Source organism: Schistocerca serialis, chromosome 3 (genome assembly GCF_023864345.2).
Source record: "Schistocerca serialis cubense isolate TAMUIC-IGC-003099 chromosome 3, iqSchSeri2.2, whole genome shotgun sequence".
In the NCBI taxonomy this organism is placed as follows: Eukaryota; Metazoa; Arthropoda; class Insecta; order Orthoptera; family Acrididae; genus Schistocerca; species Schistocerca serialis.
The window spans coordinates 197,743,776-197,763,388 of record NC_064640.1 but is presented as its reverse complement, the minus strand read 5'-3'; the positions used below and the strand labels follow the sequence as shown (position 1 = coordinate 197,763,388).

At 35.8% G+C, this 19,613-nt stretch overlaps 1 protein-coding gene across 9 annotated transcripts in view; it reads right to left on the bottom strand.

Moving 5' to 3' along the window:
* Nucleotides 1-19,613, bottom strand: part of LOC126469904 (bestrophin-2-like) — a 668,302-nt gene that overhangs the window by 118,091 nt on the left and 530,598 nt on the right. For 8 of the 9 annotated variants that reach the window (XM_050097253.1, XM_050097257.1, XM_050097256.1 and 5 more), the window contains one exon: nucleotides 15,551-15,702. In XM_050097253.1, coding sequence (XP_049953210.1) covers nucleotides 15,551-15,702 — 152 coding nt within the window. Of the gene's footprint in view, nucleotides 1-15,048; nucleotides 15,236-15,550; nucleotides 15,703-19,613 lie in introns of those variants that run through there. The other variant, XM_050097262.1, reaches the window with a different exon arrangement.

Here is a 19,613-nt window from a genome sequence, read left to right as displayed (position 1 = left end):
TTAAAATGTTAACAGCCATCAGTGTAGATTTAGAAAAAAAGGTTCTTGTAATCGTGACTGGAATACACTTTTCGGAATATGCAGAACATCAGGAATAAAATACGAGGATGGAATGGTTGTCAACAATTTGTATAGAGCCCACACTGTGTATTACTACTACGCTATTGACAAATTGTAATTGAGAAGGGAGTATAGCCCAGTATACTATTCAGTCTGTCCATTGATCAAGCAGTGAAAGAAATAAGGAAGCAATCTGGGAAGGAAACTGAAGGGAGATGAAATAAGACATTATGTTTGCTGATGACATTTTCATTCTGTCACACTCAGTAAAAACCTCAGATCACTTTAATGGAATAAAGGTTATAACATTAACATAAATAAATGTATGAAATAAGGGTAAAATAAAGTGTAGTCAAATTAACACAGGTGTCACTGAGCATAACTGGATTAGGAAATCAGATGATAAAATTATTAGATGGGTTTTGCTATTTGGGTGGCAGAATAATTGATGATGAATAAAGTAAAGATGATCTGAAATGTAGACTGGCAGTAGTAAGAAAAGCATTCTTCAAAAAGCCAAATATGTTATCATTAAATATAAATTTAATTCTGAGTAAGTCCTTAATGAGGGTATTTTTTATAGCAAGGGCATATGAATATAAATGATCTAGTAGAAAGTCTCAGAAAGCCCTTAAGACTGTTTACAGATAATGCAGTTGCCTATACAAAAAGTAGCAACACCAGACAACAGTAATGATTTGCAGAATGACCTGCAAAGGTTTGATAAATGGTGCAGACCCTGAGCATAAATAAATGTAACATATTACTCTTACCACAGGCACCAACTCCATGGGGCTTGATGGGGCTCGAGCCCCTCTCAAAAATTTGTTTGGGGGGGGGGGGGATGGGGGGAGGGTGGAGTGACCCAGTAATTTAAGAAAATTATTGGTTGTATTATCCTTTGTAAAATCATCACAAAATTATGTTGGAATTTTTTATTTTCCTTGTTTAATGATAGTCACCTTTTAAAATACATTATGTAATGAGTTAAAACAAATACTTATTATGGTAGTAAGTAGGTTAACTGAAAATGAGTGGTGCGAATCATGATAGCGTTACTGTGCTGTGGGCACACTTAGAATTTGTCCCAGTGTGCGAGCCTTTGGGTAAAGTTTGGTGCCAGCGGGCCAGCGCTGCAGCCACAGTGACATCAAAAGGACTGGGGCAGAAGTGCCTGGAGCCTTCCACCTCACATTGTCTTGACACTTTCAGACATTACGATGCTGCGGCTAATATAAAGCCCACCCTGCTGCTGCAGTCATTCAGTGTGGATAGATTCGTTCAGTGCATGCTGCAGACATGTTTAGTGTTCTGACTTTAGTGTCTAGTGGACTATTTTATATGACTATATTTTATTTGTTTACTTTAGTCTCTTAATGTATTGTGAATTGAGTTTGCAATGGATAAATTTATTACCAAAAAGGTGTGCTTGGAATTTGATGATACTGCAAGTCAACCTCCAACAATTATTGTGTCATCAATTGCTTCGTTGTCTTCAGATGAGAACCATTCACAGCCGAAACCTGGACAATCCGGTAGGGGAAGATCATTTCAGAAGTCTTGGTTGATCAAATATACATGGCTAGAATATGAAGCCTCTGCCGAAAAAGTTTTTTGCAAAACCTGCAAAGAGGCAGATGCTAGAAATCTATTACAACTTTCTAAATGGAAAAAGGCTTTGGAAAAATTGTATCTTCATCAAAATACATTTATGCATAAAGAAAGTATTCTGAAACTAAATTCTATCACTAACTGAAGTGTGGCCTCCCAATTGAATGAACAATTAGATAGTGATATGAAGAAAGGCCGTTTAGCTCGATACAATTTTTACTACCTTGCAATTTCTATGCCCAAAAGGACTAGCAATTAGAGGGCACAAAGATGTAACCTCAATTTTTTTTCAACTGTTGGAACTCCAAAAGAATGACATATTTGAGTTTAAAGATTGGTAAGGGCATTCGGGGTATAAGTGGATGTCCCATGATATTCAAAACAGTATCATTTATCTACTAGGAAAGTCTGTGTTGAGAAAGGTATTGGCTTCAATCAAGAAGACTGAACATTTTTCTATTATGGTTGATGATACAAGAGATTCTTTGATTCACGAACAAGTGTCATTTTGTATTCGTCCTGTCGATGATTCCTTTATCATCAACAAAGACTTTATTGGCTTCTACAAGATCCCCAACACTGAATCACAAACTCTGTTTAGTATTTTCAAAGAAGTTTTTGCTCATCTTGATTTGTCAATGGATAACTTAAGAGGACAGTGCTATGATGGTGCCTCAAATATGAGAGGTAAGTTCAAAGGACTAAAAAAGTTTGTTTTGGATATACAACCAAAAGGACATCATGTGCACTGCACTGCTAACAGTTAAGACTTGGCAGTTGTAGACAGTCTTCGCCATCTTACATCTATGAGGGATATTATGGCTTTAGCCAAGGATGTAATAAACACTGTAAGGGAATCCAACAAAAGGATGGGACTTTTCAGAAGCATATGCTGTGAGAGCGCCAACGACCAAGCTGATCTATGACCCCTTTGCCTGATTTGATGGACTATGTGAGCTTCTAGTATATTGAGAATATTGAAAAACTTTGAAGAACTGCTTGAGTTTTTTGAAACATTTTCTGCAGAGGACAAAACAGAGGCAGGTTACAAAAGTGCAGGCTACCTTGAGTCAATGTTACAATTCAAGACTTGTTTTTTTTATGTCTTTATTGCCATGCAATGAACCCAGTAGCGAATGTCAATGAAAAAACTCAATGCCCTCATCTAAGTGTTGCTGACCTGGAAGAAATACTCGTATGAGGGCTTGATTTGCATATTGAATGGAAGGCATGATAGTTTTGAACACTTTTGGGAATTGTGTTTAAAAGAAAAACTTTCACAAGTTGGTGATCCTTCACTTTCTCAGAATTGAAGTATACCAAGGAAGTATGAAAACAATGAAACCAGCTCACCACACACTTTCAAAACCCCTAAGGAATATTACAAAGATATTCACATTGAAGTTTGTGAAATGGTGCAATCTTGCATTACTGAGCGGTTAGCTTCAACTGGACTCACACAGGTCATTGCAGTTGAACAAGAGTGCTTGCTTTTAGTAAACAGAGGTGAAACAAATTTGGAAAAATCAACTGAGTTTTTCAAAAATGACCTAGACATTGAGGGACTGCACTTACACTTAAATATGTTACCCGATATTGCTAATAAAAAACAACTGGTCTTAAAAAATTAGTGTGATGTAAGAAAGTGCATTACACAAGAGCCTGCAGTTGGAGAAATGTTATGTGAAGTAGTGAAGTGCATTAAGCTTCTCCACGTAGTTCCAATCATGACAGCAACAGCAGAATGGTCAATTAGTGACCTTAGACATCTGAAGTCGTATCTCTGATCAACAATGGGACAGAAGCAATTGAACAACTTGGCTGTTCTTCATGCCCACCAAGATGTTTTGGATGAATTGGATATCTGACCAGTCATCAACGACTTCATATTCAGTTATCCAGTCAGACGGTCAACAATTGCACCTTTCTAAAGACACTAGCCCTAATAATCGCATTTAGAGCAATATTAAAAACCTTTATAAAATAGAGAATTGAATACTTACATAACATTAAATTTTCAGTTTTTAAATATTAATACTAGTTTAGTATTGTTTGCACAAGGTGACAGTGCTAATTATTTTGAACTAGACCATCACTGTGCCTAGTTTCATGAACAAGTTAATTTCCTCTTATTGTACAGTAATATGGCCATACAGCAGCTTTGCTGGCAATGAAAATATCAGCTATGGAAAAAAATGGATGGGATGTGAAAAGCAAAAAGAAAAGTCAATATATTTATAGACTCATCTTTCCCTGATAAAGAGAAGGCAGCATTCAGCAGTATCAGATGGTTTAAATTACTTGGTTACATAATTGCATATAATTACTGTACATGACTTTCCACTTAAGTAAATAATGTAGGTTGTGCTTCTAATGAGTCCTTGGATCATTGAAATAGAAGTTATGTGAAAATGAGAACTTCCAAGTAGTTCGTAATTTAAATTTAAACCACACAGCAGAAATTATATGTTGCGCTGGTATACTTCAATCAAAACATTTCATAGTAGAATTAAGTTATAAAGATGTTTAGAACATCTGCAAAGTAAGTCATTATTTTATTATGAAGACACCATTCAATTTCGATCTTTGTAGTGCCAGACAGGTATCTGTATGTCTCATATTTCGAGCAAAGACATCATTAAATGAAGGGAAAGGGGTGAAGCTGTGCCAAAAATGGAGTTATTCCTAATTATGTAATCTGATAGCATGTCATAAATTAGTACTGATTTTAATTTTCTGTGCTTAAGAATAAAATTATGTATTAAATGCAGAGTGAAACTAGTGTAATGCAAAATGGACATGAAAGTACTTGTTTTGTGTTCATAGTTCTGTTGCATAGTGTTTTGTTTTTTTAATTGCAACGAATTATAAAATTATGTGGTGATAAATGTTTGCAAAATTATATAATGTATTTAGGTTTAAGTATTTAAATCTTACAAAATTGTAAACAAATTGTGGCCATGTTTAGGAATTATTTTGATTAATGTTGTGTCTTGTGACCTGACTCAGGACTGGGGATTTGAGTGAGAGAATTAGGTCTTTTGTCCATTGTCCATTGTTGTGGTAAGTTTGGAGCAGCAAAGTGCTGAGGGTGTGAGCATGGACACCAGTGTATACGAATAATCTATGAAGGAACAAAGTGAAAGTGTGTAGGTGAGAGGCAATAAACCATGTGTTCAAACTGCACTAATTATTATTTATCCAGACCTGGATTTATTTGTGAACTTAAAAATGCATGGCCACAAAGTTAGAAGTGTTTCTTTTTTAAATATATAAGTTTCAATCTGAACCTGTATGGTGTACCTCATTTTCACAAGGTTGTGGTATAGACAATTGTGTATTCAGTTCACTACTGTTCAAAGGCTAGCCAATATATGACTCAGTATTAGGGGTGCAAATGCAACCATTCACTACCAACCCCCTCAGCAGATGAGCCACGTGTAAAAAATAGGCAGTGAATGAGCCCAAGTACAGTTGCTTTATAACATTCTGGACCGCATGTCAGATACTATTATAATGAATCAGATCATGTATTGGACAGTACAGTACTGTTTGGAGTGTACCAGGTACTACATTGACACTTTGCATGCTCAAATATTGGAAACAGCATCTGTAGATGAAGGATTACACACTGGAATACTATCTTAGATATGTATACTCATATACAATGTCAACCTCTGCTCATATAATTTTATAATGTCCTGTTTATATTGGTAAAGAAAATAAATTTTTCTGATGAAAGATAATTACCACTGTGTTTGTGATACATATGCCTTCTTCTTCTTCTTTTCATTATCATTCACCCCACCATTGATGGACTCTACTCCGATCAAATCTTGGCAAATATATTTCATGTTAGTTCACAGCCAGATACACTTCCCAGTCATCAGTTACGTAAGGGAGGATTTGATTCACATCTGGCTCCCAGAATATTTCCCCAAATCCATCTCCATCCTCACCCCCCATGACTCCCCATATAGCCACCTTTAGCATACTTCCAAAAATCCATAAAACCATCACTTCTGGAAACCCCAGTGTAGATGTTTACAGTGTTCCCACTGAAAGAATCTCCACTCTTGTTGAAGAACACCTCCAACCACCTGCTCATTGCCTAACTGCTCATGTTAAAGATACAAACCACTTTCTTCATCAACAGTTGATCATTCCACCCCATTATATTCAGGATCCCTACTTGTAACTGTTGATATGACCTTCTAATAAACCAATATCCCTGATGTCCATGAAATTGCTGCTATTGAACACTAACTTTCATAATGTCCTTCTGGCTCCAAACTGCAACCTCATCTGTTAATAATATAATACATAGAGACTGTGAAAAGAAAGAAGATCATATAATAGACTGCAAAACTTCGGAAGACTTGAGCACAACAAATAATGCTTTTACTGTATATATACTTGCCGACAGTTTCGGAAAAAGACTGGCAGAAACCCTATATAACTCAGGATGCAGTGTTACTCGCGTAATAAAACCTGATGCTCCACTGAAAAAGATCATCAATAACTGTGAAAATCTGAGTATCAAGATAAAGAAAAATGATTGTGTTCTAATCCTAGGGGGCGGAGTAGACGTCTGCTGCAATGATGTATTATCAGCAAGACGAGCACTAAGAGAGACGCTCGAAAAGCTCAAAAATGCACATGTGATGGTAACCAGCATTCCATATGATTTTTTAAAGAAATCTTGTGTTAACAAAGAAATAAAAAAAACTAACAGACTGAGTCCCAAAATAACAAAGTGCTACCCAAATTCAACATTTGTCCAGCTAGATTTCAGAAAACAACATTTCATAAACAGTGGAGATCTCCTAAATAGAGCAGGACAACTGTATGTCTGTGCTCAAATTATGAAAACAATAAATAATCTCAATGATCAACACAAACTGACTGGTATCCTCACCATAGCAGTAACTGAGCAAATGGAAATTTGCAAGGAAACATCTAAGATGAGTGAGATACCTAACATACCAGTACCAGTATCTAAAGGAGTGGTAGAATATGGGGTACCAGCAGATGTGTCAGGAACATCTAGCAGAGTTGAAGAGGAAACAATTTCTTCAGATGAGAAAGCCTACGAACCTAGTGTAAACTCATGTGCACCTGAAACCTCCAAGGATCAAGTTGTCAGCACATTCGACACACTTAATGCCTCATGCTCACCTGTAACTAGGACTGCAACCACACCAACAGCCAAGAACCATTCTAAACTCATCAGCTGCTCTGCAGACATCTCAAAGGAAGAGCCTCAAGATAAGAAGAGCTGCTGTGCATAGTGACTATTTTTTATGGGATCTTCGCAATTCGAAGAAGAAAAGGCAGAATCTTTACAGTGTCAGCAACAAGAAAGTACAAAGGTAAATAGTGCAGCAAATCCACTACATGAAACTTTAACAGTTGTATACCAAAATGTGCAGGGACTAGAAAGTAAATTAGCTGAAATAGAAGTTCTATTAACTGACTATCTAAAAGACATTAACATACTATGCATAAGTGAGCACTGGGTAAAAGAAATGCAAGCGTCTAGCATAATTATTCCAAATTTTGAAATGATTAGCAAATTTTGTAGAATCAGCCATAAAGGGGGTGGGACATGTATTTATGTTAGGACAGGGGTAGAATCAAAAGAACTTAACCCTTGAGGGATACTGAATGAACTTAAACATAATGTAATTATTCTTGGTGATTTTAATGTTAACTTTAAGAATGATTGTAGTAAACAACAGCAACTGTGCAATCTGTTTTTGTGTCATAATATGATGGCAACTGTAAATGAAGTTACCAGATGTGGAAATATGTCTGAAATTATAATAGATCAAGTATTTATAAACAAGGACAAGTGTGAATATAACACTAAAGTAATTGACCATGGTTTCTCGGATCACAAGGGTATAAAATTGAGTTTCAATGTCACACCTTACAAGGACCCTGTTATCAATAACAATTACAGAGAAAGGAGATTTATAAATGATGACAGCATAAGAATTTTTAATTACATTCTGGAAAATAACAACTGGGGTAGTGAATCAAGAGGTGATGTCAACACAAAGTTTGACTCATTCCTTGAAAGCTACAAACACTGCTTCGATGTTGCCTTTCCTATAAAAAGAGTCAAAACTAAACATAAAACCAAAACATGGGTTACACAGGGGATTAGAAAGTCATCAGACACTCTCAGAAAGTTAAATAAATCAGCCAGGAAGAATGTAGCACTGAAACCACATGTGAAATGTTATAGAAGCCTGTACAAGAAAGTAATAATTGCAGCTAAGAAGCTTGATAATGATTCATATATTGAGAAAGGTAACAACAAAATGAAGTCAACTTGGGAGATAATAAATAAAAATATTGGTGGACACAAAAGAAAAGATAACAGCTTTATCATTAAAAGTGGGGGTAAAACTGTTAAGGACCGACTTCAGATTGCCAACATACTTAACAAACATTTCAGAAATATAGCCATAAATTTAATTAAAACTAAATGCAATTCCAATAGCAAGGTAAAAATCCCCATGAATAACATGACAATGTTCCTTTATCCAGTAACTGAATCAGAGGTACTAAATGCTATAAATAAGTTAAAAATAAAAGTCATGTGGGTGTGATGAGATTCCTGAGAAAGTCATTAAGCAAAGTGGAAGAAAAATAGCCTCACATCTCACTGAAATTATAAATGAATCTTTTAAGACAGGGGTGTTTCCATCAAAAATAAAATGTCAACTATAAAGCCACTTTACAAGAATGGTGATAAACATGATGTTAGTAACTTTAGGCCTTTATCAATGCCATCAGGTTTCTCAAAAATAATAGAAAGGATAATGTATCATAGACTATACAAATTTCTTATTACGAATAGAATATTGGTTAATGCACAAAATGGTTTCCGTAAAGATAAATCAACTGAAACAGCTATCTTCAATTTTTTGCAACTTGTTCTAAATTCCATAAATAGAAAGGAATTAAATTGTGGATTGTTTTTAGACTTATCAAAGGCCTTTGATGTCATCGACCATAAGTTACTGCTTAGGAAGTTATATGCTTATGGGATGCGTGGAGTTGCCTACAAATGGTTTGAATCATATCTGTCAGACAGGTATCAGAGGGTGGAGATAAGCCATGCAGATAGGACATATTCATCAAGATTCGAGAGAGTTTTGTACGTAGTACCCCAGGGATCTGTATTAGGGCAATTACTGTTTTTAATATTTATCAATGACCTACCAAGTCAACTATCTGAAGTAGAAGCAGTACTGTTTGCTGACAATACAAGTTTGCTTGTTAAAGCAAATAGTGAAGCTGACTTACAGGAAAAAGTCACATTAGCAACAGATGAACCAGACAGATGGTTTAATGAAAACAGACTCATTGTGAATGGTTTAATGAAAACAGACTCATTGTGAATGCCAAAAAAAAAAAAAAAAAAGAAAAAAAAGAAGAAAAACGTGGATCAACTTCAGACATATTACAAATAAAATAAAAGCTAACCTTACAGTAGAACTGGGTAAGTGTAAGATTGAACAAGCATCATACACTAAATTCTTGGGAGTATGGTTTGATGAACACTTAAGATGGGAAAAGCATGTAATATCATTGAACAAAAAATTAAGTCAAACATGTTATATACTTAGAATGCTTAAAAGCTCATGTAATATTAAAACAGTGTTATGTGTTTATTTCTCATTCATGCACAGTTTATTAAGATATGGTGTACAGTTTTGGGGGAACAACAGTCTAACAAAACATTCATTTAGACTACAAAAGAAGGCAGTCAGAATAATAAAAGGTATAGGATATAGAGACTCTTGTAGGCATGTTTTCAAAGAGTTAAAAATCATGACACTACTATCCTTATACATATATGAAAGCATATGTTTCTTAAAAGAACACGAGGAATTTTCTACATTAAACAGAGAATTTTACAACTACAAAACGGGGAATAGGAATGATTTCCACAGAGGAATTCATAAAACAGCTATGTATCACAAAAGTGTACTATACCAACCCAAAATCCTCTACGGTGCTCTCCCCAAAGAACTAAAAATAATACCAAAACTGCGCATATTTAAAAGAGAATTAAGAAAGATGCAAAGTGGGGTGTGATCCTGAAAAAGTAGAAAATGAGTGTGTGATCTTAATAGGTGGCTCAAACAACGTTGCCTGCAACGAAGGGAATGATGTCATACAGTCGCTCAGGAAGAAAATATCGGCGCTTCATCAGCATAAGGTATTTGTTGTGAACATTCCAGAGAGACATGACTTAATTCCACAGTCCTGTGTAAATGAGGCTATCTCACAAACGAACTCTAAGTTAGCAAAGTTGTGTAAACGTTTTAAAAATACTTGTGTTGAAGATATAAGCAGTTTTGGACGAGAATTATTTACAAGACATGGTATGCACCTGAACAGATCAGGAAAAAAAGCATTAGGTACCCTTTTAAAAACAAAAATATTGGAAGAAGTCCACAAATGTACCCCAAAGTTGGAACCAATGGCACTTAAATGGCTCCAGCCATCAAGTCAGACTTGGCTTCAAACTCAAATGTTTCAGGAAATTGTTAGTAATGAACATACTGTGTCTGTAGCTACAGATAATTTTTTAGGCAAAAGTTTACATCTGTCTCTAATTCCAAAGAAATGACGATTTTTCACCAAAATGTGGGAGGACTTGGTAATAAAGTAAATGACATTACTGTTCTGTTAGAGGAACCACAAGCAATAAAAGATACCGATGTATTATGTTTTAGTGAACATCATGTGAAAGATATTGAAAGGTTACAGCTAAGTGGTTACTGTCAGGCAGTGCATTACTCTAGAACCATCATGGAAAAAGGTGGAGTGGTAATTTATTTAAAAAACAACATATCTTACAATGCATTAGATTTAAAGAGCCATTGTATAGAGCAACAAATTGAAGTATGTGGTGTTGAGATTACTGTAAATGACTTCACGGCTGTAGTGTTAGCACTGTATAGATCTCCCTCAGGGAATTTGAATGTATTTCTTAAGCACTTAGATTCTTTATTATCCATACTGTACTCAAAGTCCAAGGACTTGATAATTACTGGTGACTTTAATGTTGATTTCCTAAATGAGAGCAATAGTAAAGCTGATTTAGTACATTTAATGGAGTCTTATAATCTGATGGCAATAGTAGATTTCCCAACTAGGGTTACTGTTAACAGTAAAAGTCTGATAGATAATATATTTATAGATAAGTCTAAATGCAATGAGATCACTGTGCATCCAATCCTTGGCCTTTCTGATCATGGTGGTCAATTTCTTAGGCTCAATTACATCAGTGTGTGCAACAGTTCCGAGCATTCTTGGAAATCTTTTAGGATAATAAATGAACAGGGCCTTAAAAAATTCAATGATAGCCTAAAAGAGATAGATTGGAGCCCACTTTATAGGGAAACAGATGTAAACAAAAAGTACAATTCATTTTTAAATGAATTCATGTCTGTATTTGAGTCCATCTTTCCCAAAAAAGTAGTTAGAAATAGTCATATAGGCAATGCCAAGAAGTCTTGGATCACTACGGGGATAATAACATCTTGTAGAACAAAGAGGATGTTATACAGTTCTCTCAGGACTTGTAATGATTCAAAGAAATGACAACACTACAAACTTTACTGTAGCATTCTCAAGAAGGTTATAAATAAATCTAAAAGTATGTGCATAAAATCAGAAATTGAAAGCTCAGAAAATAAAATTAAAACTATATGGAATGTAATAAAGAGGGAAACTGGCAAGACAACAGGGAACATGTCTCAGGTAGAGATTAAAACAGGGGACAGTATCATAAAGAAACCTGAGTTGGTTGCAGAAATATTTAATAACCACTTTTTGAGAGCAACAGAGAAGACAGGCTGTAATGGTTCTATGGAAGAATCATTGTCCCTCCTACAGAAAGCTATTAGCAACAGAATCCCACAGTTATCCTTACCTCCAGTTACTGTAAGCGAAGTCATAAGAGTAATTAGATCATTAAAAAATAAAAATTCTGCTGGTGTGGACAATATTTCTAGTAAAATACTGAAACACTGTTATAAATTTGTTAGTCCCGTCTTATGCAACATATACAATGCATTCCTACAAGATGGGATTGTCCCTGACAGACTTAAGTTGGCTGTAGTGATTCCTCTCTTTAAAAAAGGTGATAGAAGCATTGTTACAAACTATCACCCAATATCCCTATTAACTACCTTCTCGAAAATTCTAGAAAAACTCATGCACAGGAGGATTGTAGACCATCTCAACTTCCACAGTATCTTAAGCAAAAATCAGTTTGGTTTTCGTGCCGGTCTTTGTACTGAACAGGCAATATTCTCTTTCAGCAACCAAGTTTTGGAAGCCATTAACAAAAAAATGTCTCCAGTGGGTATTTTTTGTGATCTTACGAAAGCCTTTGACTGTGTAAAACACCAAATTCTTTGGAAAAAGGCAGAATACTATGGTTTAGGTGGTACTGTTGGCTTGTGACTACAATCATATCTACAGGATCGGAAGCAGACTGTAATGCTAAATGGCTCTTCTGGAGAACCTGCCTCGTCTGAATGGGGCACGATAACATGTGGTGTGCCTCAAGGCTCTGTTTTGGGCCCACTGCTTTTTCTCATCTTTATTAATGATCTTCCTCTTTGTTCTGAGACAAACAGCAAATTTATCCTGTTTGCCGATCATACCACAATTCTAATTGACGATTTGATTGATAATGATCTTGAACAAACTACAAATACTGTTTTTAAGGACATCTTAAATTGGTTCTCCTCAAATGGTCTCTCACTCAATGCAGATAAAACTCATTATATGAGGTTCCATACATCACAAAGTAATCCCAATGAAATTAACATAAAATGTAGAGATCAACCAATACAGAAAGTTGAAGATACAAAATTCCTGGGTGCTTACATAGACAGTAAATGTAATTGGTCAGTTCACATTCTTCATCTATGTAAAAAACTTAGCCCGGCAACATTTGCATTACGGGTAATTTCTTCAGTGGCTGTAGTTGACACTATTAAGGTTGCCTACTTTGGCTACTTCCACTCATTGATGTCATATGCTATCATATTCTGGGGGAACCAACCACTTGCAAAAAAAGTTTTCACCATCCAAAAAAAAGCAATCAGAATAATGTGTGGGGTCCATCAAAGACACTCTTGCAGGCACTTGTTTCGGAAGATTGGTATCCTAACAACTGCCTCACAGTATATTTTTTCCTTGCTGACCTTTGTGTGCAAAAATTATTCCATCTACCAAGACAACAGTAAATTCCATGGTTATAACACCAGAAACAAAGACAATCTACGTTTCGAAGTGAAACGTCTCACTCTGGTACAAAAAGGAGTTTACTACTCCAGCATTAAGGTGTTCAATGCTCTACCACTACATATCAAATGTGTTCATACAGAACTGCCAAAATTTAAACAAGTTCTCAAAGATTACCTGACAGAGAAATCTTATTATACTGTGGATGAATATCTGAAAGAAAATGTATACCATCACTAAACTTATTGTGTCTAGAAGTAGTTCAATTGATTCTATTGTGCATTTGGGCATTAGCACACTTTTTGTAACAACAGATTGGCTGTACATGTATTTACCCTTGTAGGCCTAATATCTGATTTAACTTTGTGCTCTTATCTTTAACCTTTATTTGAAACTCCTTTTCCTGTTAAATGGTTGTTATGTTATCTAGCTGACATTGTATCTGTTACTGTATTTATAGTATGTCTTACTTAAAATATGTACAATTTGCCATTGAATTGCCCTTGTATTTATTGTAAGTTTAAATTGAAACCTGTACAATTTGACACGTTCCATATCCTTGTGATTGACTCACTAACTGGATCTACGGAACAAGAAATAAATAAATAAATAACTAATAAATGAGCAATAGTTTTTACAGTATTGAACAGTTTATGAATTATTGACAATAAAAGTGCAGTTAATATTTCCCTGACATGATAAACATGTGTAATTGCTCACATTTAAATACTTGCTGTTTCTATGAAATTGTGAAACAGTGTTAATGTAATCTTTGATGTGAGAATCACTAGCTTTTTTTTTGTATGTTGTTATCCTACTTGTATATTTTTATGTTAATGGTCTTATAGTTCTATTAAAATTGTAATGTCTAAGTGACAAGTAAATTCGATTATAAATTTTCATGTATGTGTATTTTAAATTGTAATGTTTATTGACAAGTGCTATGTCATTTTGATGATGTACTACAAGGACACTAATAAATTGAATTGAATTGAATTGAATTCCTCATACATTGAACCAATTTCATCCTCACGTATAACTACATCTCTTTTGAGAGGGAGATATACAAACAAATCTGCAACACTGTCATGGGCATTCATAGCTCCTTCCTATGCCCATCTTTTCTAAATTATTTATGTTTTACCAGAACTTTCCATACCATATTAACTTAGGGAGTAAATCAGTCTAAAAGACACTCAGAGTATATTGCACTGGCTTATTCTTGGTAGTGTAAAACATCAGAATATCGAAGAAACAGTGTGGATCTGAAGGCCTGATAGCTATGAAGCACCTTCAGGATGATCTCAATCTAAGCTGGGTGGCCTCATCATTATCCCCCTCCCTTTTTTCCCCTTTTTCCTTCCACAACCAGAGATGTAAATTAGTCACAGAAGGCAACAGCAAATCCAGTTTAGACAATCTGTAAATTAACATTGTAGCATTCTTGTTTTCCAAATATTTTCAATGGGCATAAAAAATTATATAGATGATGTTTTCATAAAGCATTACTATATTCAATATGGGATGGAAAAAAGATGATTTGGATTTAACATCCCATTGGTGGAGAGGTCCATATGGGCACACAAGATGAGATTTGACAAGGATGGCTTTGTTGATCATGTTGTTTTCAATGGTATTATCCTAGCATTCACCTTGGGCAACTTAGGGGGGGAAGAAATTAAATCTTTATTTGGTTGAATCAATCTATGGTGTTGCTCAATATCTTATCAAGAGGCTTCTCATGCATTGCTCAGGTTTTATATATATCTCTTAAAATTGTCATTTTATGTATACAATGTATACAATTACATTAACAGACTTTCGCATAAGATATGAAACATTTATTTCATCAGTAATTTCATATTAAGATTATTCATTAAGTTTTGGGTGAATTAAAGTACTACTGTTGTTGTATAATAAAAATTTAATTTGTTGTTTAACTTATACTTGGCACAGTTATTAATTAAAATGAGTGTTCTTGATTTTTGAATACAGTGGTGGGCCTTTGAGAGAAGAAAGTCGAGTTGCCCAACTGTGTTTACAGCCTGTTAAGTAAATGAACTTAATTGTTATTGGAATTAAGCCATAATTGGTTAGGAAACAATCTATTTTTCATTACTCCAATTCCAAAATTTACGTAGTCTCTGAGGAAAGGGGTTTGTGTTACATATTTCCAAAACTTGCTTCAGATGTTGTAATCATTGCTTTGCTGTTTGCACAGCTCTTCATTAGCAGTTAAAGTAGAAGTGGTATCACTGATACAGTCTGAAACTTGTAACTGTCAAATAATAAGCATACAGTACTTTTAATCACTAAATGACAAATGACTACATTGAAAACTACCATACCATGTATTTGAAACATTACTCAACAAATATCATAAACAACAGGAGTTAAGCTGAAAAAAGTATGAATATTACAAACTGAGTGAGTAGCAAAGTGTTAATTTATGGTAATGTATTGATTTACTATTACATAACTAATAAATGCTAAAAGATAATTTCAACTTAAGTATGAAAATGTTACATCCTTGACACATTTCATTCTAAAATTTTAACAGTATTATCTATGCCATTACTGCTATTTTACTTACTGCATGTTGTGAACAGATCCACGATATGTCTTTTTCTTGTATGCTACAGAAGCCTCGGTGTAAGGCAGTATCAAGTCCACCTGATCAAAATACATATCTTTCACTAGTGGTGGAGATTTAGCCATTAATGTGTCCACTCCAAGATATGAAACCTGTGGACAATGTGTAGAGCTGAACACAGACACTGCAAAAAGAAGATTCTCATTTACAATAATACAATGAATGAATTGCTTCCTTCAGTATGTGTTTAAAATATGCATTCATATTTTTAAGTTTGTACACACACTGAAGACTAAACATACGGTCAGTACTGAAAGCTTCATTTCAAATTCATAATTAGATTTTTGCAAAGGAAAAAAAATGTTGTGCTGTCTCTAAAACATTTATTTCTAGAAGTAACACCTAGTAATTTCCAAGCATTCTGTTTTTGTAACCATATTTTGAAACTGGAAGTGCTAACTGTGGAATGTACATTCAGTGACTGAACTGACACAGAACTGATCTTTCCATTTGAAGATGGTATCCAGCAACTTCCAGTGCCATGAATTTAATGTAGTTCTATCGAATAACTGTCCATGGATGCATAAATATTTTGACAGGAAAGTCACTACACTTATTGTCTTGTGTCTGCAGTATATGATAGAGAAATAACATAATGATTTAGTTATAATTTGGCACAGTGGATAGGCCTTGAAAAACTGAACACAGATCAGTCGAGAAAACAGGAAGGAGTTGTGTGGAACTATGAAAAAATAAGCAAAATATACAAACTGAGTAGTTCATGGGCAACATAGGCAACATCAAGGTTGATGAGGGCACAGGAGTGCCGTGGTCCCGTGGTTAGCGTGAGCAGCTGCGGAGTGAGAAGTCCTTGGTTCAAGTCTTCCCTCCAGAAAAAAAGTTTAAATTTTTATTTTCATACAATTGTCAGAGTTCAGGCACTCACACATAATCAATTTCACTCTCAAAAATTCCAGGACATGTTCAGATTTGCTTGGACATATGCAGGATTTGACAGTCTACACACAGAAAAATTTGAAAATGTTAAAAACATATGTTTTGACAGAGCACAGAGAAAACTGTGCAACTGTGAAACTGCTGCATTCATTTGTTGCAGTTTATGTGGCACACTCTTATGTTTTCATCACTTTTTTGGGAGTGATTATCACATCCACAAGAAAACGTAAATCGGGCAAGGTAGAAGAATCTTTTTCCCATTCGCCAAGTGTGCAAGTTAGGTGGGTCGACAACATATTCCTGTCATGTGTCGCACATGCTGTCACCAGTTTCATATAGAATATATTAGACATGTTTTCCTGGATCAAATGTTTTCGGTTCCCATTGGAGAGGCATGTCCTTTCATCTACTAATCGCACGGTTTTTTGGTGCGGTCGCGAAACACAGACACTAAACTTATTACAGTGAACAGAGATGTCAATGAACGAACGGACAGATCATAATTTTGCAAAAATGAAGAAAGTAAACTTTTCAATCGAGGGTAGACTTGAACCCAGGACCTCTCGCTCCACAGCTGCTCACGCTATCCACGGCACCAAGGTGCTCCTGTGCCCTCATCAACCTTTATGTTGCCTATGAACTACTCAGTTTGTATATTTTGCTTATTTTTTCATAGTTCCACACAACTTCTTCCTGGTTTCTCGACTGATCTGTGTTCAGTTTTTCAAGGCCTATCCACTGTGCCAAATTATAACTAAATCTGAGGGGGGTGCCATGGGGAGGTTCCCTTGTTAGTTGGATAGCCAAATGATCAAGTAGTGTTATTAACTGTTAATAAAATTTTACTTGATATAATTTCACTGTCCTTGTTGGTGACTTGAACTAATATAAAACTCTTGACTTTTCATCTGGTTAAGATCACTGAAGTAATGTGACATTTTGATGCGTGTCACTCCCATCATGCTCTGGTGAGGTATTGAAACAGTGACTTGGTCATTTTTATACAGGTGAGGTGGTGGGATGGTCCACCCCACTTTTATGCCACAGTGTGGGTGGAAGTAGGGATGAAACTGCACTTGAGTCCCAGTGTGGTCAGTTTGGCTCCATCCCATCTGAATGCCTCTAGCTGGCAGTGAGCATGGGCTTATTGTATGCCTTTGAATACCATCAGAAAATATCCATGCTGCTGCTAGATCCAGCATGCAAGGAAGTCATCAAGGTTGTGAAATTAGCTGTAATAAAGAAGAGTACTGCTCTTATGAGGAGCTCAGACTTGTCACCAGAAATGATGAAACAACTACAACCGAAAGTGCCAGCACCTCCTCGCTTATAGGGGCTTCCAAAATTACATAAGGAAGAAGTGCCCTATGCACAATGGTAAACACCATCATATAGAATGGCTAAATATTTGGCAGAATTACTGAAGTCCTTAGTAAACACTGTGTCCATCATGTGGAGAACTTATATGAGATAACAAAATTGTTGAAACATGTCCAACATGACTAAGGCCACCTCTGCTGGAGAGTTATAATCTAATGTCACTATTCAGCTAAATGACTCTTAGAGACCTTCTGGAATTCCTGGAGCAACAGTTTGAGCCACAAATGGTTAGACATTTTCAATGCACTCTGACGACCACGTAAGATCACTGCAATGGAATTTCTTACAAGCGAGTGGATACTGTGGCTTCAGGTCCCCCATAGAACCAAAAATAGTCAATATATGTTTATGCACAATTTTCAGAAAATTTCTATTGCTACTGCAGATCTCAAACCTAACTGTTTTTATAGATGAATATATGACATCATCACAGTGTAGCCACATTGTAAGGAAGCCCCTGATAAATTTCTTGGACACACAAACTTGAATTGTGAGGATATAAAATTTGTCATAGAAGTATGGAAAGATTGGTTTCCTCCATTCCTTGATATTGTCTATGAAAGAAGCTAGATGGTTCATTAAGTGACTCTGAATAGAGGAATCTGACATAAGCAGATCTGTATTTGTGTGATCTTAGGATCTCCTTCTGGGCCACAGATTGTACTGTTCTTGGGTGTGATTTTAGTTGGCTGAGCACTGGTTGCAAGTTCTGTGGCCACTGTCTAGATTGATTAGCCCATCAGCCACTCATATTTTGACAGCCACCTTCAGAACACAGTCATAAAATGATTAGAACTGTCTTAACACTTATGTTTCTATATATTTCGTTGAGTTCCCTGTAGCCATGTTATGTTCTACAGGTGCAGATTTTGTTGGATACTTAATTTCACTGTGTTTTCTGTGTTCCTTGCATCTTTCTTCAGCTGTCTGCACAGACTGGTCAAAGAATGCCTTGCCGCATTTACATAGAATATGGTAAACACCCAAATTACAGAGCCCCATGTCATATTTCACTGTACCTAATTGGCACATTTTCTGGAGGTGGATGGAAAATGCATTTGACATTATGTCAATTCTACCAAGTTTGTTCAATAATTCACCATCGTATGGCAGATATGCAATTGTCTTATCCTCCTCATTGTGTTTTATTTGCTGGTCACATAACTTCTGCCTGAAGTCTTGTGCTACGTGCATTTCATTTCAACACATCTTTAATGTGGTTGAGTTTCCTTCATAGGCTTTATTCATTGAATACTGCATGGGCCCTGTGTACTAGTGTATGTAGCACACCCTCATGCTTTGAAGGATGATAGCAGCTGGCAGTGTGGGGATACAAACCAATGTAGATGGTTTTCCCTTTAAACACTGTTGAAATAACCATTTCAGACAGCAAGATGGAGTTACCACAACTGTCCAAAATCGATCCATACTTGCAGCCCGCACCACCGATGGTGCTGCAAGTGGCCACTATGAGATTAATGCCAGGCAATCATTGTATTACATAGTGGGATCCTGTGGATGAGCCTGATATAAGTGGGGGCTCTGCCGAGGAACAGCAGTTCTCTTTGGTGCTCTGTGTGATCTGCATATTATGCTGGCTGCCTTGTAATAACAATTACCAGCTCAGACCTGGAATGCTCTTAGACTGTTTGATTCTGTACATCTGGTTAACTGTTTGTCTATCCAGTAAATATGGAATAAAGAGTGTTAGTAAGTGTAAAAATAA